At 51.4% G+C, this 26,434-nt stretch overlaps 1 protein-coding gene and 1 long non-coding RNA gene across 2 annotated transcripts in view; both read left to right on the top strand.

Moving 5' to 3' along the window:
- The window catches only part of LOC148773804 (uncharacterized), a 50,960-nt gene that overhangs the window by 18,102 nt on the left and 6,424 nt on the right, over positions 1-26,434 (top strand). The window lies entirely within an intron of this gene.
- Positions 465-15,694, top strand: LOC148773805 (liprin-alpha-1-like). The gene is made up of 10 exons (XM_088832505.1): positions 465-581; positions 1,779-1,880; positions 2,348-2,512; positions 5,836-5,970; positions 8,831-8,962; positions 9,834-9,980; positions 10,438-10,661; positions 12,470-12,646; positions 12,686-12,734; positions 15,683-15,694. Exons 1-10 carry the CDS (start codon positions 465-467, stop codon positions 15,692-15,694), a joined length of 1,260 nt encoding a protein of 419 aa, XP_088688631.1.

Here is a 26,434-nt window from a genome sequence, read left to right as displayed (position 1 = left end):
ACGTGCTCATTCCTAGCGGTGGTGGTTTCTGAAACAGTTTAAACACTTCGGTCCGACTGTGACCAGTACCTTGCAGGGTCATGTTTGGCGGTGGGCCTGAGTTGTGGGCACGGCCTTCCTTCTCCCGCACCCCACACTCACCTGCCGTCTTTTTGGCAGCCCCTCTCCCCGCCCTGCACCGTTGATGGTGGGCCCGAGCCCAGCCCCCCTGTTACCATGGAGCCCCTTGTGACTGAGTGGGTTCTGGTTCCGGGCTCCTGGGAGACGTGCTGCGGGCAGAGCCTTCGTGCCATTTCTCCTTGAGACAGTGGTGCTGGTGGTCATAGTGTGAGAGCGGTGTGTGTGAGAGAGTGGTGTGTGTGAGAGTGGTGGGTGTGAGAGCGGTGGTGATAGCTCAGGAGCTGAGGTGTCCTACCGTGAAACAACAGTTTCCCCGAGTTGGGGGACTGCCCCCATCCGTGAGGATGGGTCACAGAAGGGCCCGCCTGTGGGCGTTATTCCAGTGCTGCAACCCCAAAGCAAAGGCCAAGACAAGGAAGAATTTGGCCTCGGACCGAGTCCTGGAAGCAGAGTGGCCTGAGGTGAGAGCAGCCGGGGGCTGGGCCCGTCAGATTGGCCCTCACCTGGCGAAGCGTTGGGGTTGTGTTTCCTTTTGTGAGCCTGGTTGTGGGCCCTGCCAGGCAGGGCGTTTGACCTTAGTGGGCAGGCTTGACCCCAGCAGGTTGACCTTGTAAGAGGTTGTGCAGGTGCTGTGTGGAGAATGGGCGGGGGCCCACAAGAAGGGAAACACTGGCTGGAGGAGTCTCTGGGGCACGTGGACTGAGCTCGAGAGCCAGTCCTTGAAGCAGAAAGGCTAAGCCCCTTAACGTCTCCCTTCTTACAAAGAAGGGAAACACTGGCTGGAGGAGTCTGTGGGGCAGGTGGACTAAGCTACAGAGCTAGTCCTTGAAGCAGAAAGGCTGGGCCCCTTAACGTCCCCTGTCTTACAAAGCACAGACCGGTGTGTCCAGAATTTTAATGACGGGTACCTACTGCTTACGTGTATAACATACACTGTCATAGCTTCACATGTCTACTACATGCCTCTTACAAGTGTAGGGCCCTGTTCTGGGTGCTGAATACTCAGTATATAATAGGGGATACATAGCCCAGGATTTTTGTATCCGTGCCAAGAAAAACAGAAGAATGAATGACGCCGTGTGGTTCAGTTTGAGCAAGTTCACCACGTGGATGGCCCCGCGTGCACGCAAAATGTGGTAGAATACATATAACATGAGTTTAACATTTTAACCAGTTTATTGAATGACTGTGTGACTTCAGTGGACTCAAGCTAACAGATGGCCTTGGGGTGCCATCAGCCTTTTTCCCAGAGGAACACTCCAAAGCCTGGTGGCCTTGTAGACCTTACCTTTCTTCTTCACTATCCCCAGTGGTTCTAGGTCACTTGTCTGTGTGTCGTTTAAGAATCTCTTCATCCACTTTGTTGTTTGGTTTATGTTTAGGAATGTTTCTCAGACGTCCCTGGGTCTTGAGAAGGCAGGCTTGGATTCTGGGTTCTCCCTGGCCGTGTGCCTGCCAGATCGAGGTGGAGGCTGACGGCCGGTCTGAGTTGTGGTGGTGTGTGTGGTCTTGGGGCCGGCAGACCCCCTCTTCTCTGGGTGGGGGGCAGGGAGACCCTTTGTGTGGAGCCTGGAGAGACTTGACAAGGTCAGTCTTCAGTGTCTCGTTCTCTTTTTAATTTGTGTTTGCATTTAGTGATTCATCTAATTGTTTTCTAGAAACTTTCAACTTCTACCGAGGAGGTAAATGTATATAAGAAGCAGCTCCTGGAAAGGGAGGAAGAACTCGCCGAGCTCAGAGCCGAGAGGAACAACACCAGGGTCAGTAGGGGGATTCTCACGTGTTGACATTTGCCCCGCGGGGGTCACCGCTGGGCTCCGTGTTTCTGACTTTAAACTCTGTCTGATTTTCAAGTCATTTTTCACATCTTCCCACTGAGCAGACGGGTGGATCAGTTCGGGGTTCTCATACCTTGCTTCAATTTATGATGAGAGCTAATGTAATTTTAGTACATTTGAGGGGGAGTTCTCTTCACTTACATTTTTGTCCACACTACACTTCGTGTGGGATCTTAGTTCCCTGACCAGGGATTAAAACCCATGACCCCTGCAGAAGTGTGGAGTCTTAACTGCTGGGCCACCTGGGAAGTCCACTCTAACTTTAGACTGAACTGGCGGGATTCTGACGTGCCTTAGCATGGTTTCGGCTTTAGAGTGAGGCTGAGAGGAGTTACCGGCCCTGAATGCAAGTATGAGGTTGAAGGTGCTCCTTTGGCCTCGCCCTGCAGCTGCTGCTGGAGCACGTGGAGTACCTGGTTTCCCGGAACGTGCCGTCCCTCCGGATGACGGCGGGCAAGCAGCAGGCGCAGCCCCCAGCCGGCATGACCAGCAAGTTGGAGGTGCTCAGAGTGCTGAAATCGCTCTTTGAATACCACAAGGCCCTGGATGAGAAGGTACCAGCCACCCAGCCTCCTGGATTTGTACACTTGCTGCCTTGTTAGGTGGATGATGCATGTATTTATGTAACTAGTTGACGTTTGAGCTTCTTGAATTCTTGTAAATACATTTTTTCTGTAAGAAGTCAGAGTTTTATATGGTTAAAAAGCGTTGCCTGCATACATGCTCAGTCATGTCCGTATCTTTGCGACCCTGTGGACCGTAGCCCACCACACTCCTCTCTTCATGGGGCTTCCCAGGCAAGAATACTGGAGTGGGTGGCCATCTTCTACTCCAGGGGATCTTCCCTACCCAGGGATCGAACCTGCCCTCGTGCATTGGCAGGTGAAATTTTACCACTGAGCCACCTGGGAAGCCCCCAGTTTAAAAGTATTAGTTGGCATAAATGTCTCAAGATTTATTATATTCTGTATATCAATTTGCAGTTAAAAACTGGGCAATAGAATTAATTTAGGATAACATTTTGTTCTCTCAAACTTAGAATTTAAAGCTGTTAACAAGCAGATTTTCTTGATGTTAAGATCAATGAGAGCCATTAAAGATATTCTGTTACAGTAACCATGTATTAGGGTGAGTATAGAATGAGGAGTGCACTAACGTGTATACACACATCAACTCAGTGACTCGACCCCTTTTATTTGAGTTGAAAGAGCGGTTATGTATAGGACTCGAAAGGTATCATTTCTTAGAAGAAGAATTAGGTGCTACACATAAAGAGGTAAGTTTGATCGGTCATCATGTAATTTCAGTTAAGGGTTTGTCCTTTGTATCCTTTCATTTTAAAAAAGTATGAAGGCTGTAGTGGTGGGCATCACATGCCATTTGTCTTTCTGATTGAGGACCCGCCCACCTGGGGTATTTTAATGACTAGCAAACTAGACTTGTGGCTCAGAGCTGTAGGATCTCTTAAGCACCCCTTTGTCCAGGAGAAGACAAAGTCTGACTCTAATCAACCGGTTCTAATCGGGATGGACACATCACCAATGCACCATGTAGGTCTGAGCGGCCGTGAGGGTCCTGTGAGCTCCCAGAGTGCAGAAGGCAGCTTTGACCTCGCCGATTTCCCGGAAGTGCTGTGTTCCCTCCCTCCCAAAACAAGGCTGTCTAAGACTTCCTTTCCCCCTCAGAGATCGTCCAGCGGCTCTCTTAGCCACGAGCAAAACCTGGATAAGATGAGCGAGCTCCAGGAAGTCATAGACAAGCAGTCGCGGAAGCAGAGCCAGATGGAAGAGCGCCTGGCAGCCCTCTCTGCTCACGCGAGAGAGCTGAAGGAGGACCTGGACACGGCCAGGAAGAAACTCCTCAAGTCCGAGGAAGTGAACACGAAACTGGAGCGGGATGTCCGCGAAGTGAGTGACAGCGGCCGTGTCTGTTGCCCTGAGGTGGTTGTGGGTCCCTTGTTCTCCCGGTGATCTCAGCCTCGGGATGGCTGCGTAAGAGCAGAGCTCTGGCGAGACCACGACAGGCTGCCTCCCCACCTCTGTGTCGAGGTCTCTGGGGTAGAAGAGGCCTGATCCAGGCGGTCGGTTGGCAGTGGACCAACATGAGGGTAGCTCTTGCGCTGTGCTGCACCTTGGGTGTGGATTCCTCATTTCTACAAGCTCTAGGGGGCCCAGTGTGTTCCTTTTAAAACATTCATTTATCCATTCATTCATTTCTTGGCATGTAGTTGCTTTACACTGCTGGGTCAATTTCTGCTGTACAGCAAACTGAATCAGTTATATATATATATATATATATATATATATATATATATATATATATATATATATATATATATATATATATATATATATACATATATCCTGTTGTTTAGATTTCCTACCCATTTCCTTCACCACAGAGCCCTGAGGAGCCTTCCCTGTGCTGTACACTAGGTCCTTACTCGCTGTTGACTTGATGCGTGGTATCAGCAGTGTATATATGCCAGCCCCAGTCTCCCAGTTCATCCCCCCCCACCTGCCTGTCGAATGTATTCCTGACGATGCTGAAATTCCCTTCTGATTTAGTCAGGCGAGTCTGATGACGTCTGTGGAGCCCAGTCTCTCGGAGAGATGGGAGCATGCTGTGTGGGCTCTGCCGAGGCAGCTTGCCTGGCCGTCTTCTCTGGTTTGCTGAGGTTCCGCTTCTTGACAGGGATGTGTGACAGTGATGCTGGCGGTCCGACCAGTCGAGTGGCGTTTGCTCACCCTCAAGTCCTCAGGCCTGAGCTGGGTAACCGCGTAGAATCCTGATGTTTCTGGTGGTCGTGTCTGCGGGTGTCATGATTTATGAGAAACTACCTAATGGTCATTGTGAAAACAGAAGAATGCTGGGGGTTCAGGCCTCCTTCTGTGAGCCTCACCTCTCCTCTGTACGCAGACAGCGCCCACCCTGCCCCACCCCTCCCCCGTGACACCATCTCAGACAGAGCCCCTCCAGCATGTGTTCCAGCAGGTGTACTTGTTTAGTAGCTTGGTGTGAGGAATTCTGTGTGAGAACTCAAAACAGAAATATTTGCACATGTTTGTATAACATTTTCACACTACTCTTTGGCAACAGGAGGAGATTAGGTGGCAGAGTTTAATACATTGAGAATTCTGGAAAAATCATTTTTTAGACCTTTCACTTTTAATGTTAGGACTTGGCCCACATTGGTTACTTAGTGACTGCGGAGAGAGCTGAAATGGATTTTGAGCTGGCGGACAGGAGTCTCACCAGCAGCAAGTTCTGGTCCTGATTTGAGCATTTCATACATGTGGTTTAACTCTGCTTGAGAAGGCTGCTTCCGGTTGTGTTACACTTTGACTTCTGTTTCCACTCGTTAATATTCTTACTTTAATTTTGAGGAAATTGCATGAGATTTTTCCAACTTTTACCCGAGGAAATGAACCTCAGAGCTCCCTCTTGGGTCTGTTGAATGTCCCTCCCTGTTCTGGGTCAAGTCCGCCTGTATGGTGTAGCAGACAGAGGTCCTGACTTCATGCCACATATCTTCCATCCTGGAATTCTTGCAATAACAGGGTAGTTTAGTATACTTTTTGTTTGCTGTTTGGGTTTATTATATAGCAAAGAAGCTTGGTAAACCGAGTGGCCGGACAGAACATTCAGACACATGGGTGCCCATCGTGGCCAATGTGACCTTTGAGGTAGGCGCGTTTTTGCTCACGTCCGAGAAAACTGCCACGTCTAGGAGTTTAATTTTGAGGACGCTAACTTTATGTTTGATTTGAAACTTAGGATTTAGTCCAGCTTTGTTACTCCCTGAGTGTATCGGAGTGTTCCATGATAACGACTTACCTTTTCTCCTCTGCAATACCCGGTATAGGCCATGGCCCAGAAGGAGGACATGGAAAAGAGGATCACTACCCTAGAGAAACGCTCCCTTGCCGCACAGCACGAAGCTGCCTATGTGCATGACTTCAATGATAAACTTGAAAATGAAATCGCAAATAAGGATTCTATGCATCGACAGGTAATGGCCTTTACTGAACTGTGTCTGACTTTTATAGTATTGAATTACTGAGGCGGGAAGGTAAAGACCTTTTCATGTGACTCCCACGTTGGAAATCAAGTCCCGTGTAAAGTTCTTATGACCTTAAAACATTGCGTTCAAACGTGTGGATGTCCATCATGGTAAAGCAGCTGTACTGGAAGGAAATACATTTTTTTAAAAATCGGGGGTGACTGCAACTTCCAGGTTTGAATTATTTGGGACTTGGTTTAGCCATTTTGTGGAATTCCTCTCCTGACTCCCTTGTTTTACTTGAACATGAATCTGTTGGCTTGTTAGCATTTTTACTGAAAGAGCAGAGAGCAGCATGGAACTTCAGGGCACCAGGCTGCCTGTTGAGAACTGGGTCACTGTGACAAAAGGCAGGGTTAGAGCTCCGGTCTGATTAGCGTTTGTCCTTCCTATGGTTTGGTGAGCCTTACTCACTCCTGTTCCCACGTGGTCTCAGATAATCAGGACTTAACCAGGAAAACCAAATCTGGCTTCTCTCAAACAAAGTGAGTCTGGCCGGTGTGTGCCAAAGTGTGTCATTGGCCCCACCACAAAAATAAAACACTAGAAAATCATTGAAATGTATGAGGTGGAATGCATTACGATATACAAAATAGTGGCTGCCAAAGGCAGATCAGAAAATACTGTGTACCATATGCTATTGTTTTCTGAGGGTTTTAAAGCCTCACGTGTCAGTACTGTCCCCACCATGCCTGTGTTATTGGGCCTGGACTGCAGAGCCTCAGACCCAGGCTCCCAGGGGGCAGTGGTTCTGACTCCCATGGTGAGGCCCATGGTGAGGCGCCCTCCCCGCTTAGGCAGAGAGCTCAATGTCTCCCGATCAGGGGTGCACTTCCTTACTTTCAGAACAGCTGCTCAGAGGCTGTTGGCTCGGGATGCTGTTTATGACTAAACCAGTTCAAAGTAAACTTTCGTTTTGCTTTAAAAATATTTGAATGCCGATGCCTGACTGTGGAAGCTGTGAGAGGTTTTGTTTCCTTGGGCTCAAAAATCACTGCAGACGGTGACTACAGCCATGAGATTAAAAAGTGCTTGCCTCTTGGAAAGCTATGACAAACCTAGACAGCATATTGAGAAGTAGAGACATCACTTTGCCGACAAAGGTCCATATAGTCAAAGCTATCGTTTTCCAGTAGTTACGTATGGGTGTGAGAATTGGGCCATAAAGAAGGCTGAGCACTGAAGAATTGATGCTTTCGAAGTGTGTTGCTGGAGAAGACTTTGTTTTAACAGAAAATAACCTGTTTTATAATTTTTTATGATGGAAGATTTCAAACATGCACAAAAGTGGTATAATCATATACCATTTCTCTAGTATAGTATAATAAATACCCGTGAGCCAGCAATTAGCCTCAGCAATTTCTAACACAGGGCCAATCTCAAATAGATCATTCTTTTGTCTTCGCTCCATTTTTTTTTTATACAGTAGGTCCTAAAACAGCTTTTTAAACCATGAGCTTGATGCTCATTTTATAAAACACACACTTGCTAACTTTGTTATTACATTTAAAAATTGCTTGAGGTAATTATTTCCAGTTTTTTAATATGAATTTTCATATTGGAAACGACCCTGATGCTGGGAAACATTGAAGGCAGGAAGAAAGTGGGTGACAGAGGATGAGATGGTTGGACGGCATCACCAACTCAGTGGACATGAGTTTGAGCAAGTATGGGTGTTGGTGATGGACAGGGAAGCCTGGCATGCTGCAGTCCATGGGGTCGCACCGTCAGACATGACTGAGCAAGTGAACTGAACTTCATATGAATTATCATTGGGAGAAAAGCTATGACCAAGCTAGGCAGAATATTAAAACGCAGAGACAGTATTTTGCCACCAAAGGAACACCTAGTTACAGCTATGGTTTTTCCAGTAGTCATGTATAGATATGAGAGTTGGACAGTAAAGGAGGCTGAGCACCAAAGAATCGATGCTTTTGAACTGAGGTGTTGGAGAAGACTTGAGAGTCCCCTGGACTGCGTGGAGATCAAACCAATCAATCCTAAAGGAAATCAGTCCTGAATATGCATTGGAAGGACTGATGCTGAGGCTGAAGGTTCAATACTTTGGCCACCTGATGCGAAGAACTGACAGATTGGAAAAGACCCTGATGCTAGGAAAGATCGAAGGCATGAGGAGAAGGTGCGACAGAGGACGAGACGGTTGGATGGCATCACTGACCCGATGGACGTGAGTTTGAGCAACTTCTGGGATATAGTGAAGGACAGGGAAGCCTGGCATGCTGCAGTCCATGGGGTCACAAAGAGTCAGACATGACTGAACAACAGCAATCATTACAAAGAATTCAAGTGATGTTGCATGTAAAGAAAAATATGTGAACGTCTGTCTCCACTGGCTTTTTTCCCAAAATGAATTGTCTCACCTTTTGCTTTATAACTTGAATTCATTTTACCCCCTTAAACCAGACTCAAGCTTCTGTTTATGTACTGGGAATTTCCTCTACCAACGTGTGTGTAAGCCGATCCCCTTTAAAGTCTGCTTGTTTCTGAGTGTAAATCTGCTTGCTCCCCGAGCTCCTCCGACACGTAATGGCTGGTGACACTAAGGTCCTCCAGGTGCTCAGCCAAAGAGAAGCGTTGGGAGTGACCTTTGACAAGTAAAGTCCCTGACTCCGTCTGCACCTGCCCGTCTGCTGTGGTGATGCTCAAGAGCCCACCAGAGGTGGCCGTGGGAGGGGACTGCCTCGGGAACCAGGGCACAGGCTGCTCACGTCATGGTTCCCTGGTGCTTTTAAAAGAAGGACCGTACTTTGCTCTTGAAGTTTATGAGTTTTTGTTTTTCCTGTTGTAGGCAAGGCAGGGAGACAACGTGAAGGAAGAACACAATAAACCCTTATCAGATACCGTGGATAAGCTTGTGTCCGAATCAGATGAGAGGCTTCAACTTCATCTGAAGGAGAGAACGGCTGCTCTGGAGGATAAGGTGAGCCAGCCCCACGGCCCCTTTACAAAGAGGCACATCTGGCTTGGTCTCTGTGTGGGGAAAAGCTCCAGGATAGGAGTTGGAAAACTGTTCCCAAGAGGGCCCCAGAGTGAATGTCTTTACTGGTTACGAATAATTGAGTAGCAGCATTTCATGCTAGTCAGTAAGCGTGACAGCATCCACAGGCAGTGTGTAAAGGAACAGACGTAGATGTGTGCCCACAACCCTTATAGAAAGCATCAGTGAGCCGGATCCACCGATGGCCCCAGGGTTAGCAGCCGCCGTGTTAGAACTTTCTTCTCGGTCCACCCTCACCCCTTCGTTTCTTTCTTAGAAGTTAATTTCTGGGGCTTTGCTGGCAGCCCAGTGGTTGAGAGCCCCCGGGGAGCTGCCCTGCGGGGCGGGGCACACCGCCTGCTTGCAGAGAGCTGGAGAGCAGGCAGGGAGGGGGACAGGAGAGGCCACTCCCAGGGAACTTTCAGAGACCGGCAGCAGGCGCTGCAGGGAGCCCTGGAGGAGGAATCTGCTGGTTCCCATTGTGCGATTTGAAGGCGCAGGAAGGGAGAGGATGTGCTGACCGGGCTGCTGGGGGTGAAGCTGGAGCAGAGCAGGAATGATGGCAGGTGGTCCTGGAGCCAGCGAAGGGGGTGGCCCTGCCCTGCGGAGGGGTCGTGACGAAGACAGGGGGCGAGGGCACTGGCCCCGGGGGACAGGGGGCCGGCAAGCCAGCAACTCACAGCTGCCCCTCAGTTGCTTTGAGGTCATGTCTTGGAAAAGAAGGCAGGACCTGGGTGACAGTGGGGCAGGGGGGACATTTGCGGAGAGAAGGGTGTGAGGTGTGAGAGCGGGAGGGTGGCACGGGGCCCCGCAGGCACGCTCCCGTGCATCTCTGATGACAGAGCCGCCCTTGCGGTGCGAGAGGCCGCCACCCAGAACAACCGAGGGCCTGTGCCCTGAGAGGAGAGCCGCGGCGGGGCTGGCCCTCCTGTCCCCTGGCTGCCCCTGCTCGCTCCTGTCTGTGGGTGTTGAGACCAGCCTGGAAAACGGAGGGCTGGGAACCTACGAGGACAGCCCTCCTCGGTGAACCAGTACAAGTGATGACAGCTGAGGTGGACCCAGCGGCTGCGGAGCTGAAGAATTGCTTTTCCTTATTTTCCTTCAGCCTGGCTGTTGGGGGCATGGATGTATCTTCTTAATGTTTGGTTTTTTTCTCTGACTCCATCAGCCCTCCCTTGTGAATAACCTCATAGCTTTGCCTTCTGTCCACGCTAAGACCTGAGTGTCACCAGGCCATATGGGAGCTGAATTCTCCTCCTGCCCGTTTCTTCAGTACGGCTCGCTTAAGAGATGGCAGTGTCTCCTAAGCATGGTCCATTTATCCTCAATCAGGGCTTCCATGTAAAAGTGTGTTCAGTTCCTGATAGACTTGAGCTGCCCTGAATGTCGCTGACGAGACGTGGTCCTCTCGTGCCCAGGTGCAGACCCTGCAGGAACAGGGCTGGGAGCGCGTGCAGCAAGCCAGCATGCTGGCCAACGTGGCCCAGGAGTTTGAGAGTGACGAGGGCGTGTCCTACGGCAAAGGCGACAGGGTCAACCTCTTCAGCTCGGCCACTCAGCTGTCGCCCAGCGGGCAGGACGATGCCGAGACTCTGACTGTGATGCTTCAGGAGCAGCTGGACGCCATCAACGAAGAGATCTGGTGGGTGCGCCTGATCCCAGCTCCCCGGAAACTCGGTTTCTCTGAGGAGCTGTCTTCTCCTTAGAGAAGTCTGAGTGTTCCATAGTACGAAAACTGACTTCAGGTCTGCCTCAAGAATTTTCAGTTCCGAGATTGCCCTTGATTGTAGAGCTCAGTCAGCCAGGGCGTTCTGTCCACAGTGTGCTGTCAGCACTCTGTGGGGGCGTTGTCGGGTGTCCCCCCTCAGCTCTGAGCCCCAAGATGGGTGAGGTGCCGAGGCGGTGTCCCCTGCGGCCCGTGCAGCCTCCAGCACTGAGGGCGCGCCCTCACGTGTCGCTCAGAGCCTCCCACGTTCAGGTGAAAAGCCGCCGGGATCAGAAAAGCTGGGGTTTTGTGGTTGGCAGATTCCCACTCAGATCTGCATTTTCCTTTTTCACTTAATACAGTGTGAAGATTGGCTTGTTGGAAGACAGTGGTCCAAGAACATGTGTTTGAGTTTTACTCATCACATCAGTATATTTAAGATGTTTTCTTTAGACACCATCTTGGCAGTTATAGCATTTTACAAAAGGGGATAGAATCCAAAGGCCCACCTCGTGGTGAGCAGGGGGCCTTGGGTCTGGGTACAGCCAGGTGGCTGGGGGGCCCGAGGCCTGCCTGGTGCCACACCCGCACAGCGGTTCCCCTGTCCCGAGTCCACGTTCAGAGTGGCCACAGGCCGGTGACCCTGCACAGGACCCGGCAGAGCTGCTGCTCAGGTTGTTCTCGTCACATCAGCTGAGGCCGAGGTGCCTGTTCCTGTTGGCTGAGCGTGGGGGGCCTAGGGGAAAGGCAGGGGCTGAACGGCACAACCAGCAAATGCAGGTGGTGCCGCCTGCACTTTTGACGCCATAGACAGACTGCCTTGTGGGCCGTGTTTGAGCACAGACGAGCTCAAGAAGATTGTCTTTCCCCGTTCCCGCAGGAAATATGGAACACCCGGTTATATATTAATATTCTTATTTTTACAGCAAGTTGTCAGGTGAAAGTGATTTTTCCTTATGCAACTAGTTGACTTGATGTAAATGGTAAATTCTGTCCATCAACTTGTTATCAACAGTGAAAAACTTCCAAGGTGTATAAGCAGAAGTGATACTGGATAGTTTAGTTCCTGTAAGAATCTTATATTTTAATTTGAAAATCCTTTTATTTGCATAATCGAGTATTTAAACTGCTGTATAACATCCTCCATGACACATTAGGGCAGAAGAGCAGTAACCGTGAATTCTAGGTTAATGTGGCACGTTGGCATGAATCCAGAAACACACAAAGCTCTGGGAGAACTTCATCAAGTGATGTGTTTGTACATATACAACCTCACAAAAGAAAAAGATCAACTCAGCACTTCATCTGGTCTGGAGGCTTGTGTTTAGAAACTCCAGCTGTTCGTGCATCGCTGTTTTGATTGTACAGAGTTCCCGATTCCCAGTGGGAAAGACTTGAGGCACTGACATGCATCTCTGCCCTGAGAGCAGGGAAAAGGTAAAGGTTGTCAACTTCAGGTATCGTCTCACAGGGAGAGAGTCGCCACCCAGGCCCCGTCAGAATGTTAGAGTAAATAAGGGAAATCAAACGTGAATGATCAGGGGCCACTTTGTAAGACTCAGTGCTAAGTTATTCTAAGTTTGAGAATATTCAAAAGAGGGAAAGTTGAACCTTTTTGCTGAGATGTTAATTGAGCAACCGTTCCTGGAATTTGCTAATCGTGACACAGAATGCCAGCCCAAATGTGTTGTTGAGACACACTCCTCTGCTGCCAAAGGTGGGTTACGGGTTTTATTCTATTTTAGGTTGATCGAAGGGAAGAACACGGAGCAGCCGGCCGAGCAGACTGAGAGCAGGGTGGACAGGGGGAGCTTAGGCAGCCTCCATCGTTGTAAAACAGTGAGCTCCCTCAACCTGTATCCGGCCTCCTCGCTTGCCAGCTCCTGCTCGCCCAGCAGTGGGAGCACCGAGCCCCAAAGGAGGCACTCCAAGCCCCAAAGGAGGCGGCACAGCCAAAGGAGGCAGCACAGCCCTCGGAGGAAAGTAAACAAGCTGGGCATCAGGACTGGGGTATGTGTCTGCCTCCTCCCTGCCGCATCCCTCCCCCAGCACACTGGTTTTCTTTTGTTTGTTTTTTCTCTTTTTACCCAGAAGAAAATCAGATACATTTTCTACGCTCAGAGGTCTAAGATTTTTAAAACTGCCTAGTCTGTAATCATTCCATAATGTCACGGTGACAAATTAGTCTTGATATTTGGATCACTGGCTTAGCATGTCATCATGAACTCAGCCAGAGCCTGCCTCTGTAACATTGGGCCTGGCCTGTGCTGGGCACAGCAGCTGCAGGGAAGTTTCTGTTCTCAGGGAGCAGACAGCTTCGTGAAAGTAACCATGGGTAGCTCTTATGGCGTGTCAAAACCATGCCGCACATTTTCCACTGGGGATGCCTGGCTGCAGGGTGCAGGGCATGCGGTGGGAACAAAACCCAAGAATCTCAACTGATCTGCTTGCTGACGGGCCTGGCCGCGCGCTCAGGCCAGCTCTGCGTGTGAAACCAGGTTAAAAGCCGGGGGCCCCAGGGCCCCAGGGAAGAAGTCGGGCTTCCTCACTCTTCCAAGACAAAAAACAGGATGACGTCCTAAGGCTTTTGGCGACAGAGTGTGTGGCACTAAAGCACATGTCCCAGCTTGCTTCCATCTTTAGCTTAGGTTTTGTGAGTACATTGCTGTTTACCCCATGAAATCATGTGTACAACACTCTGCTTTGTAACTGCACTTGCATTATCACCTTTTTCCGTTACCACCCATTTCATGTTAGCTATATTGTTAGTCAGCATATAATTAAATTCACTGTGAATCATTTTAGCGGCATGTGAAGTGGTAAGTAGTCCATATTGTGGTCTTTTGACACGCTGTTTTTATCATTTACATCATTGGCTAAGTAGTTGATATTTAAAATTCTTTGACGATTTCTCTGTGGTTTCATGCTTGATTTCTTTCCGAGTATTTGTAAAAGAACAGTTGTGTATATGTTTTCCTTGTTGTTGGAGTTCTCTGACGGTGTGTCTGCTTTCGTCATTGGTTTTGATTTCCTGTCTCATCCTGCTATCTGCTTAGTCGTTGTCAATGGGACAATGGTCAGTCAGTCGTCGTCAATCAGCTGTAGTTTGCCCACCCATCTCCCCTCCCCCGTCCTCCCACTTGCTCTGGTCATAGCGGTGCTGTGCTCCACAGCGTGTGTCCCCTTAGTCAGGTTTGTGCTTTGTCTTCATGTCTCATTAAATGGTGTGTTTCCCCCATAGCAGTAAGTTTGGATTCGCGTCTCACTATGCAGTTATAGGAGAAGGCAATGGCACCCCGCTCCAGTACTCCCGCCTGGAAAATCCCATGGACAGAGGAGCCTGGTAGGCTTCAGTCCATGGGGTCGCGGAAAGTCGGACACGACTGAGCGACTCCACTTTCCCTTTTCACTTTCATGCATTGGAGAAGGAAATGGCGACCCACTCCAGTGTTCTTGCCTGGAGAATCCCAGGGACCGGGGAGCCTGGTGTGCTGCCATCTATGGGGTCGCACAGCGTGGACATGACTGAAGCGACTTAGCAGCAGCAGCATGCAGTTACAAGCATAATGTAGATGGATCCTAAACTACATAACTTGTGTAATTCATAAATGAGATGATCCTTACATAAAGAAATGACCCTCTTAAGTGTAGATTTAATGGACTTTTGACACAATATCATTTCTGTGTTGGTGCTTGTATTTAAGACTCAATCTCATCAGGTTTAGCACAGTTAATGTCTCTCTTAGACTCTTTAAAAAAAGTGTCTTCTGTGGTTAATAAAATGTAAAGACTGCACCTGCTATTATGCTAGCTTTCATTCTTACATATTTTCACAGGAACCTGCTTTAATGAATTTATTTTGAGAAGTTTTAAATCAAATTCTTTGTAAGGATTTTACATTAATGTCCAGTAAGTGGTTAGATTTGTTCAATGTTGAAATAGGTACTATGGTAACTTCCTCATCAGTTAAATTTATAATTTAATGTTGAACATGTTTTTTGTTGAGAGAAACTAACTTATAGAGAAGTTTGGCTGAGAATAGACAACTGTTAAGGCCCTTTATTGTACAGAATGCTGTGGTTTATTAAATCATGATGTTGCAGTGGAATTGTATCTTCTGAGTAATAATTGATAGTGTTTCTCTATTAAATCTTCAATAGCTTATTTAATTTCTGTGGTCAAAAAAAAAATGTTCTGTTTCCAGTTACATGTTCTCTAAATCTTCATCTCACTTATATGTTTGCAGTCTTTTTTTGCTTTACTGTCTTTGCCTATACTGATTCTTGAATTTTTAGCTTCAGAGTCACAATAAATCTTGTTTGTCTTTATTTCTTTGCATGCATCTATCAGCCTAGTGATTTAAGGTAGCATCGTTGAAAGGTAAACTACTTAGTACTTTAGCATGCCTTTGTTTCTCTGTGAAGTATTAAATAGTCCTTATCGTTTAACGTGAATGAACACTATGTGGTTATGTACTGGTGAATAACTGACGTTTTAATGGAAGTAATGAAACTCACCCACCACGTAAAATATGCTGATGATTCTGTTGTAAATAGGTCATTCTTTGGGACAGTTGTAACAGTTTGCCTTTCTCCCACTTGTCTGCGCCTTCTAATCTTCTCATGCTTATTTATAATAGACATAGTATTATTGGTTATTTTTAAAATTTTCTTTACTTATATTTTTGGCCATGCTGCACAGCTTATGGGATCTTAGTTCGGCAACCAGGGATCAGACCAATGTCCTGGCAGTGAAAGTGCCAAGTCCTAACCTCTGGACCACCATGGAATTTCCGCTCAGTGTTTTCTTAAAAGACATGACTGTCAAATTTTCTTAAAAGACATAGATGTTAGATTTGCGGGAAGCCAATTTGCTGACGGTGGGGAGCAGTGTGCAGGAGACTCTGTGCGCCGGGCACCGTGTCGAGTGCTTTCCGAGTCTGTCATCTCATCCCGCAGACACCCAGGTGAGGGCCAGGCTGCTGTTATCCCCGTTCAGCAGACATGGACACTGAGGCTGAGAGAGGCTGGGCACCATGCCCAGGCTGGCACACGCAGCAGTGCGGTGCGGACTGCTCTGATCAGAGCCTGGACGTGTACCCGTGGTCTCGTCCAGCCCGCTTTCCTCCTGAGGCTCTCGTGTCCATCACGGCATCCCTGATGGAGGGAGCATCAGGAGGGAGCTCGGTGCCGCTCCCCTCAGTCACTTGGATGAGCCCCTGTTGTTGGAGTCCAGTGCCCCGAGGGCTGGCCTTCCTTTTCCCTCTCCCTCTCCCAGCCCGCTGACCGAGCACTCCTAGCACCTTCCCGCAGGTCTCGGGCAGCCGCACTCCAGTTTAGGCAGCTCAGTGCCCGGGAGCCCTTCTGCTGGGCACAGCAGGGCAGCGCCGTCACCCTGAGTTTGGTGGCCTGGGTGTGCCGCTCTGTCAAACCTCAACATGGATCAGCAGTAGGGCCCCATATGTCCCCTCCCCTTTGCACCTAACTCACATCTCCCTCCTCATTCCTCTGCTCTAGGTTGACACAAGATCACCTCTTAGTGAGGCCTAGGGGTGCTGTATGGAAACCACAGCAAGCGAGTTACACTCGCACTGCGTGTGAGCACTTCAGGGTGTAGCCCCCAGTCTGTGTGTTCCCAAGAAATACAAGCCAGACCCGTGGTGTTCACATGGAGGGGTTAGGTACCTTTTTTGTGTTTCTCTGGTCGGGATGGGTTCCAGTAACCTGAATCATCACTACAAATGATCTTGGGTGCTGGCACAAGCGGTGTCCTTTCCTCCTTCAAACAGAAAGGTCTGGACGGCTTTGCTGAGAGGTTTCTTACTCTTGCAACTGGTGCTTCTGAGCAGCATCTGGCGATGAGCACAGTCCTTTCATCAGGGCAGTTCATGCCATGCAGGGTTCACGGTGCTGGCATCGTTCTGCCCTCCTGCCTGGCAGGGCCATCTGGTTGTTGGATTCCAGGGAGGGCAGAGCCCGGCTGCAGGGAGGCTATGGTCCGGGGTGTCTGCACTCAGTTGGGTGCTCTCGCTGCCCCACAGCCCTGCCTATCTTGAACAAGACAGTCCTTTAAGATGGCATTAAGCTATAACAAGGGTTTATTTTGTACTTGGGAGAAAGCATAGCTAATAGATTTTCAAATAAGTTTCTTGTTATAATGTAAAACCTGTGAGATTGCCTTTTACGACAGTCTTTTGTTACCCAATCTTACACTTACCTCATTCCCTCAGCTGCCAACTATCCAGGAAGAGGTAGGAGGCATCAAAGGCAAAACCTCGACCCCTGCCTTACCGCAGTCGCTTCGACTGGACCGGCTGCACACGGGGGCACTGCACACAGCCAGCCACGAGGCCATCAGGGACACCTGCAAGTAAGGGGCCTGCACGCCTCGGCATCAGTTTCAGGAGCCCTGCGCCTCTTGTCTTGAAAGAGTTGCAAGGATGATTTGACAGGAATCCCACTGGGTTCGGTGCCTGTGTTTAGTGGTGGACTTCTGGTGCTGGGGGAGGAGAGTTCAGTGATTTTAGGAAACGTCCGTCTCGACAGACTGACTCCTGTGGGAGCTTTCTTCCTGCTCTTGCTAGAGGTCTGCCCGGCCCGGGGCGCGCTCCTGATGGTGGCGGCCCCTTGCCTCTTGGGTTCACTCTTGAGGGTCCCTCCCTTTTCCTCAAGGGTCTCGTCTCAGGAGACTGTGTCCACTCCCGTGACTGACACTGTCCTCATTCAGACCACCACCTGCTGAGCTCCCGTCCTGAGCCAGGCAGCACTCAATGGAGGGCAAGTGTGGTCACCTGACCAGCAGCCCTGCACGGTTTCCGTCGCTCTCCTGCCACGGCCAGGGGCGGTCACCGTGCGGGAAGCAGGGGGACTGCCCAGAGCGGGGGAGCTCGCCTTCTCTGGGAGTGTCGTCACCTGCTGAGCAGCGACCCTGAGGGAAGGTCAGAGCACCCTCTGCACCAGCTGGCCTGGAGTCAAGCCCTCCTTGGGCGAGAGCTAGAGGCAGGGAATCGCAGCTTCCCAAGGTGATTGTCTGTGGCCGGGAGCCTGCATTGCTCGTGTGGAGTGTGCTTGGTGAAGGAGACTCCATGGTCTGCTGCGAGGTTGAGGCGCGGGTGTTGCTGGGGGCCCAGTTCTATCAGAAGGTCCGGTGGATGGGTGTGTGTTTGCACAGGGGTGCCGGATAACGGTCGTTTTCTCTCCCCGAAGCTCGACAGGCTCCCAGAACAGCTCCGGGAGCAACCCCAGCAGCAGCAGCAGCAGCCAGGACTCGCCGCACAAAGCGGCAAAAAACAAAAGCATCAGGTACTCCATCAGCCGCATATTTCAAAAGAAGTAAAAGGGCCGGCCAGGACACCCCAGCAAGGAGGCATTAGGACCAGGTGGGTGCTTCACCGTTCAGAGTTAGGGGGCGTGCAGGCATGTCCCTTCTGTGTCTCCCCCGTCATCCCCACGAAGCACCTGTCACTCACTCTGGGGGTCCTCCTGGGAGCAGGAGCAGAGGAGGCGTCTGTCTTCTCGGTGGGTCTGAGATGATCTGATGAGTTAATGAGTGGTTGGGTGGATGGATGGATGAATTCGTCAGTGGATGGGTGGATGGATTAGTGAGTGGATGGATGGATGAACAGATGGCTGGCTGGATGGGTGGATGAAGGGAGAGTGGAATGAATAAAGCCGATGTTTATACCCCAATTCTAGAAACATATTCTTCGAAATTGCTTGAGTAGGAGCTGGGCAATAATTGTTTCCTCCAGAACAGTGACAGGTGTTTGGAAACGGCTAAGTGCTCATTAGTGAGGGGTGAGGTACAATCTGTGGACAGCCAACAAGGAACAGCCCCCTCCTTCCTGCCGCCGTCCCCACCCCCAGGAGCCCATCAGGGGCTCTGCCCATGGCCCCCGTCCCACCCCACAGCCTCACAGGTCCCCCTGGGGGCTCCTCAGCACACAGTGTCATCACCAGGCCCCCACCTCGCTCGGCGCCATCTCCTGGAGGACAGGGTGTGTTCCTGCCTCTCCAGCCAGATATTTGCTGAGTGTCTTGTTTGTGCTGGGTGTGGGATGTACAAGGGTAAGTAAAGCAGATGTGGTCTGGAGCACAGTTAAGGGACAAGAGGGGAAAAGGAGCAGGTTATTACATCTCTCCCTGTTATTCAGAAATACAGCGCTGCGAGGGATGCTGCATTGACTGTGTATCAGATGCTGCGCGTGCCCCTCACCAAGCAGGGGCTGCCACCTCCCGATTTACAGAGGAGACATGGCCCTGCAGTTAGGGAGTGGTGAGGTAGGTTCACACTCACGCAGCGGGACCAGGCACTTTGCCAAACCCCAGCCGCCTCTCCAGTGGATGCAGCAGGAATGAGATGGTTCTATGGCATCACTGATTCAAAGGATGTTTGTTTAAGCAAACTCCAGGAGATAGTGAAGGACAGGAAAGCCTGGAGTGCTGCCGTCCACGGAGCGGCAAAGATTCGGACACAACTGAGCGACTGAACTAAAACCTGAGTGTGTGCTGAACTGCTTCAGTCGTGTCTGACACTCTGCAAGCCCAGGGACTGTCGCCCACTAGCTCCCCTGTCCAGGGGATTCTCCAGGCAAGAATACTGGAGTGGGTTATCATGCCTTCTTCCAGGGCATCTTCTTGACCCAGGGATCAAACCCATGTCTCTTGTTATCTCTTGCATTGGCAGGCAGGATCTTTAGCACGAACGCCACCTGGAAAGCCCCAGTGAACGTTGACAACTAGGAAATGCAGAAAATAAGGGCTGCTCCTAAGTTAAACCAGAAGAGCAGCGAGCACAGTTTGTAAAGAGGGAAACGCAGGATGAGCGACAGCAGTACTGATGGAAACAAGCAGGGATGCACTCACCCACATGAAGAGAATACCTGTGCCATTCGGAAGAGGAGCCCGTCAGCCCTCGAGGGACAGTAGAACCGGAACGGAAACCGAGGCCATCGTCAGCAGTGCCCACCCACACGGCCCAGGTGGAGTAGTGTCACTCACCGGGTTTCCTGCGTCCCCAGAGCTGCCTGCGGTAACATCTCTGAGTGCTCGGCCGGGCAGCATCCCTGAGTGAGCTAAGACATCACTGCTGTCCTTCCAGTGCTGCTGCGGGGCCTTCTGTGGGCGGCCACCCTCATCCCCTGCCCTGCCACCCTCTGCCATACAGGACTGGGATGCAACTCAGGACCTGGGCTTGAAACATCAAGGAGACCGTGAATCTGGAAGGACACCGCCCTGGGGTCCATGAGAGAGCAGGAAAGCAAAGCCCCCACGGGGAGGAAGCAGAACTGGGGAACGTGCCCACAGCCACCACTGCCTCCTGCACAAGTGCCTCTTCTTTGCCTCTCCTTGACCTGAAAGAAACCCCAGCTTCTGCTGCTCCGCAGATGATTCCTAAAAATGCACCTCCTCCAAGAGCTATTGTCCTGCTGCACTGGGGCTGCCTGAGTGTGCTAAGGAGCGTCAGAAAAGTGGTGGTGCCACACCTCATACTGGAGGTGGGGGGCCTGATACCGGGAATGGTCTGATGCCTGGGGAGGGTCTGAAGGTTGGGGAGGGCCTGATGTCAGACTAGGGTCTCATGCGGGGAGGGCCTGATGCTGGGGGAGGGTTTGTGTTGCACTAGGGCCTGATATTTTGGGAAACCTCTGATGCTGGCCTAAGGTCTGATGCTGGGGGAGTGCCTGACGCTGGGGCAGGGTCTAATACTGGGGGAAGGTCTGATTCTGGACTAGGTCCTGAAGCTGGGAGGGAATGTCTGATGCTGGGGGGGAAAGTCTGATGCTGGGGGGGAACTTCTGATGCTGGACTCGGGACTTATGCTGGGGAAGGTGAGATGCTGGACTAGATCCTGAAGTTGGAGGGAACGTACGATGCTGGGGGAATGTCGGATGCTGGACTAGGGCCTATGTTGGGGGAAACCTCTGATGCTGGACTAGGGCCTGATGCTCTGGGATGGCCTGATGCTGGACTAGGATCTGATGCTGGGGAAGGGTCTGATGCTGGACTCGGGCCTATGTTGGGGGGAACCTCTTATGCTGGACTAGGGTGTGATGCTAGACTAGGGCCTGATGCTGGGGGATGGCCTGATGCTGGACTAGGGTCTGATGCTGGGGGAAAGCCTGATACTGGACTGGGGTCTGATACTGGGGGAGGGTCTGATGCTTGGGAAAGGTCTGATGTGGGGGTAGGAGTTAATGCTGGAGGAACCTCTGATGCTGGACTAGGGTCTGATGCTGGGGGAAGTTGAGATGCTGGACTAGGGCCTGAAGCTGGAGGAAATGAATGTCTGATGCTGGACTAGGGTGTGATGCTGGGGGAAGGCCTGATGCTGGACTAGGGTGTGATGCTGGGGGAAGGCCTGATACTGGACTAGGGCCTGAAGCTGGACGGAATGAATGTCTGATGCTGGACTAGGGTCTGATGCTGGGGAAGGGCCCGGTGCTGGACTAGGTTCTGATGCTGGGGGAGGGCCTGGTGCTGGACTAGGGTCTGATGCTGGGGGAAAGCCTGATACTGGACTGGGGTGTGCTGCTGGGGGAAGGCCTCATGCTGGACTAGGGTCTGATGCTGGGGGAGGGCCTGGTGCTGGGGGAGGGTCTGATGCTTGGGAAAGGTCTGATGTGGGGGGAGGGCTTAATGCTGGAGGAACCTCTGATGCTGGGGGAGGGTCTGATGCTGGTTCGGGTCTGAAGAAGGATTAGTCCCTGATGTTGAGGGAGGGTCTGATGCTGGAGTGGGCCTCATGCTACCAGCAAGCGTCTGATGCTGGGGGAACCCTATGATGCTGGATTAGGGTCTGATTAAAAACCCTGTAATGAAATATCTTCGGGTCCACATAGCAAGTATCAACAGATTAAAGATTGCATCGAGTTGAAAATGTAGTCTCTGTCGTATCCTGGACGCTGTCTAATCACCTGTAGAAGTAGTGCGGGTAAACTGGAAACACACAGACGAGTCAGTCCTGGGACGGCAGCTGGTGCCCGAGCCCCTGCCCCTCCAGACACCCCACCCCCACCCCATTCTGGGCTTCAGGGGCTTTGAGAATTCAGAGAAACACGGAGGACCAAGCAGATCAAGGCGAGATCTCTGTGGTGGACTTTATTCTGACATATAGCTAAAAGCTGCTGGTAAAAAACCCTAAAACCCAATCCAGCTTTCTAGCTGAGAGGGGAACAGGACAGAGCAGACAGCCTCCTACCCTCAGAGCGGCTCGAGCAGAGCTGGGCCCCTGGGCCGGCCCCACCAGAGGACCGCCCAGAGCAGCACCTGCAAGGGAGGGTGGCCCCTCAGTGGCGGCCGAGCCGCAGATGCTGGTGCACCTCTGTGAGAAACGTTGGCCTCTGCACGGAGAGGCTCAGGACAGGGCAGCCTCGAGAACCCTGACACCCTGGGCCCTGCTCCCTCCGAAACCGTGCACGCAGGGCATGGCCGGCAGCACTGCCGCTGCGGGAGGGACACCCGTGCACGCAGACACGCGGGAGCCTCGGGCCGTGCGCTGACCAGTCCGGCGCCAGCCCGGCACAAAGGTCACGTTCTCTGCTGCTGAGGGCTCTCGCGGGCCGACCTCCGGACACCCGCTGACCCTCCACTCCCAGGGCGTGGCCTCCGTGCCCCCGCGGGACCAGGCCGGCCAGTACTTACCCCAAAGCTCAGCAGGAGCAAGTCCTGACTGTAGCGGAATCCAGCCTCTGTGTTCCCACCACGCTGCCTGGTCCCATGAGCGCGGGAGGAAGCGTGCAAACACAGAGTGCGGCTAGCCGTGCAACGTCACACAAGGCACGAGGACACACACACTCACACCTGCAGCAGCGCCCACTCCTACTGAGGGTCTGGGGAACCTTCTAGAGGGAGGATGAACCGGGAAGAGCAAGCCTGGGGGCTGTCATCTGGGGGTCCCTGCCACCCGGGGTGGGGCGGTCACACTAGAGCAGCAACGGCACATTCGATGACAGAAACGCCGACATGGGGACAGCTACTCCACATAAGCAGCTGCCAATCTCTCCTTGCTGCTGCTGCTAAGTCACTTCAGTCGTGTCCGACTCTGTGTGACCCCATAGACGGAAGCCCACCAGGCTCCCCCGTCCCTGGGATTCTCCAGGCAAGAACACTGGAGTGGGTTGCCATTTCCTTCTCCAATCTCTCCTTAGACCTCCAGATTCACACAGCTCCAGATTCACAGGGCTGCGGGACCTCTCTTCCAGCCCTCAGGACGGTCTGTGAGACGGGACCTGGGGAGGGACTGGCTACTTGCGGGTCAGTGGCCAGGCCTAGTTGCCTGGAGCCCCGTGATCTGCTGTTCTGGGGGCCAGGCCGCTCTCCCTAGGCCGCTTCAGGGAGGGCCGAGCACGGGGCTGCTCTAAGAAAGCGGAAACTCAGTCTCAGCCTCCCTCAGAAATGTCACCACAGGCGTTGTTTTCTCAACACAACACAGGCTGTAGGGCCCAATGCATCAGCCCCGACCCACACCCAAGTTGACTAAGAAATCTCCATAACCCCCTAGCAGAAACCCGCTGCTCCCAATTCAACGTTTCCTGTCTTTCCCTGGACCCTCCAGGAACACATCTGATGAGTCTCTGGCCAGGGTTCCAGAGGGGGCTGAAGACAGCGGGGGCTACTGATGGAGCAGGCCAGCTGTCTAAATCCTCTGATTCTAGGAGCCCTGGACACCTGCTGCACTGCAACTTCAAAAGCCATGAAAACAACCCAGTTACACAGTTTATGCCCTGCCTATCTCACGCGGTTTGTAACAGGTCATCTCCCATATATTATATTCCCAACACCTCTTTAGGATTGTTTCTAAAAATGTCTACATCACCATGTGCATCTGTCAGGGAAATGTTGGATTTATAATGAGAATGGAAAATAAAAATACAAGCAGTTAGACTCTTCAATCGACTGAAAGCTAAGCTACACTTAAGATTTGTAAAAATGAACTGCATGCTCCTTGGAAGAAAACTGCTGTTTAAAAAAGGAGAGAGTCACTGGGTTCCCCCCACCCCTGGTTAAGCGTATGATTGAGTTTTGGGAAGAGATGATGCAGCTTCCCCGTAAGCCTCCTCACCGAAAGCGCCCAGCTTAGCACCGGCTTTACCTAAGTGTACTTTGCTCTGTGAGTGCAAGTGAGAGCAAAGCTTATAAATCTACTTATGGGAAGGGCTAATAACAGGGAACAAATGGCACCAAAGAGACCCTCCAGGCCCGTTCCCACAGGGTGAGTGCACACTCCCTCTGGGAACCCCCAGTGTGGCCGGCGCAGCCAACCAGGGAGAAAGGAGCCGCTGAGATGCCCCTCTCACGGACAGGACACTGCGGGGTGGGGGTGGGGGGCGCACAGGGCGTCTCCTGAGCCGCAGAGTCCGGCCCCGGCACAGGCTCTCTGGCCATCGGTCTTGCCATCAAGTGGGGACACAGCGGCCCTGAGCGCCCAGCCTGAAGTAGCAGTGTTCTCTGGCAGAGAGGCTGTCAGAAGGAAACCAGAGCTGGGTCTAAAAGGACAACTGCTAGGCCGGTGTATTCACGGCCTGGCCGAACTCGGGGCAGGACCTCTCCCGGCCTCAGCTTCTTCCTCCGCCCCATCGACTGACAGCGTGCAAGGGGCTGACTGCGGTGAGGACGGGGGAGGACAGGAAGGTGGACGCTGTTGTCGCTGAAAATGGACTCGGAGTCCTCCCCGTGCGGCGAGCCCTTGAGGGGCAACTGGTGCAGCCTGAGAGCGATCCTACCATTTCACGAAAGAGCTCTTGAGAGCTGCCAGCCACACACACATCTCTACAAGCACGGGTGTCAATCTAATGCTCTGAGAACACACACGCGTCTCAGCTTTATTAGTTGGAAGAGTATGCTAGTATTCAACCAGACAACAACTTGAAAAAAACCACCACCATGATGGTTAAACGTTTATGAACAGATGTTGGGATTCACTGTGGAGCACTGACCCTTGGGAATGCAATGGCACTAAGGAGCCCTGTCACCTGGGAAGCAGGCCATTCCAGATCATCACCATTCTAGCCCAGGGCTGCGCACACCGCCCGACCTGTCACCTGCCATCCGGCTGCATCTTCTCTGGCTGCCCCGAGGGCGAGGGAAGAGAGGACGGGACCCGGAAGTTTGCGGGCAGAGCCTCTGCGCGCTCAGCAGCGGAGCCACGGACATCCTGTCGTGTGAATTTTTTCCTCCAAGAAGGTGCCCTCCTAAAGCTTTTATCATCGTCCTTGGAAATTACAGGACAGAAAACAAGACATTTGAAAACAAAGGGCAAAAACAAAAAGCCACCAGCCCTTTAAAACGGCTGAGTTTGCTACTGCACTTTTGTCCACGTGTATTTGACCCTGTTTGTGATGAACGTGTGACTGATTTGCCCAAACTGGGAACAGAGAAGCGTGGCACAGGGTGGGGTAACACACGTACCAGGATCCTGACTGGACCCTAACTGGACTGTCCTGGCTACCCGGGTGGACATTCCTCCTGACAGTTAGCAGGTTTCCCTTGTCATCTTGGAGAAACTGCCTCTTGCTCTATAATACAACACACTGTCATTTGCCATGGAAACATTTTCAAGCTATAACCAGTTCCGTCTCACGCTGGGACAGAGCCAACGGATGCTTTTTCAGGTGTCTGATTCTCCTTGTCAAACTCGTGTCCTTACTTCCAATGAAGAGAAGAACTATAGTGTGGGAGTGAACGAGTGTGTCAGGGGAAATCAATGTTTTGTATGTTTTCAATACACTTATGAAAGAGTCCCCCAAAGTACACGGGCCCTAGAATAGGGTAAGGTCATCCAGTTGCTCCCAAAACACAACTCCTAAGTTCCTAAGTGGAACCAATGTTTTATTATAAAATATTTTTGATGGGGGCTAAAATTTAAATAGGTTTTCTTATGACACAAATGAACTCAATCACAGCTAGAAGAGCCTTCAAATGGGCCATCTCCCCCACCATATTTTTATCTTTACTTTCCTTCTTAGTGAAAACTGGAGATGAAAATGGCACTTACATGCACAGGGCTCTAGTAAGGATTAAATGAAGGAACCTATGAAGGTACCTGGACTCGTTCAATAAGTTTTGTTATTGCTGCTGTTACCAGTGATCTATTTTCTGAACATTCGGGGAGGTCTTACCCTGGGTTTAATGGGTAATATCTGTTTTGAAAGTTTATTTTATTTACTTTTGGCTGTGATGGGTCTTTGGTGCTATGTGCAGACTTTCTCCAGTTATCATGGGCGGGCTTCACGATGTGGTGGCTTCTCTTGTTGTGGAGCCCAGGCTCGAGGGCACAAGGGCTTGTCTGCCTTGTGGCGTATGGGACCTTCCCAGGCCAGAGATTGAACTGATGGCCCCTGCATTAGCAGGCGGATGATTCTGACCTACTGGACCACCAGGGACGTCCTGTAGCTAACACCTTATTTAAAATCATTTCCTTGAACTCCAGCGCTTAGAGGCATGCGCACACAGCAAGGCGCTCCCCCAGGGAGACCCTGCATGGACAGCCTGCACCCACTTTGACCTCCCCACCCGCCTTGTAACTGAAATGCCTCCACCTTGCTCCCTCCCCAGCTAAGAACTCCCACTCCATCTTCAAGGCCACTCCCTCCAGCCTGGGCACAGGACCACGATGCCTCCTCAAGTCCTTTGACGAGAGGCCAGAGCAGTGTTTTTCACACTTAAATGCGTGCACAGAAGGTCTTGTCTTCTCGACTCTGGAGTTATCTG

This window comes from Moschus berezovskii, chromosome 26 (genome assembly GCF_049115385.1).
Source record: "Moschus berezovskii isolate FMDL1 chromosome 26, NW_MosBer_1.0, whole genome shotgun sequence".
Classification (NCBI taxonomy): Eukaryota; Metazoa; Chordata; class Mammalia; order Artiodactyla; family Moschidae; genus Moschus; species Moschus berezovskii.
This window is presented reverse-complemented; position numbering and strand designations above follow the sequence as displayed.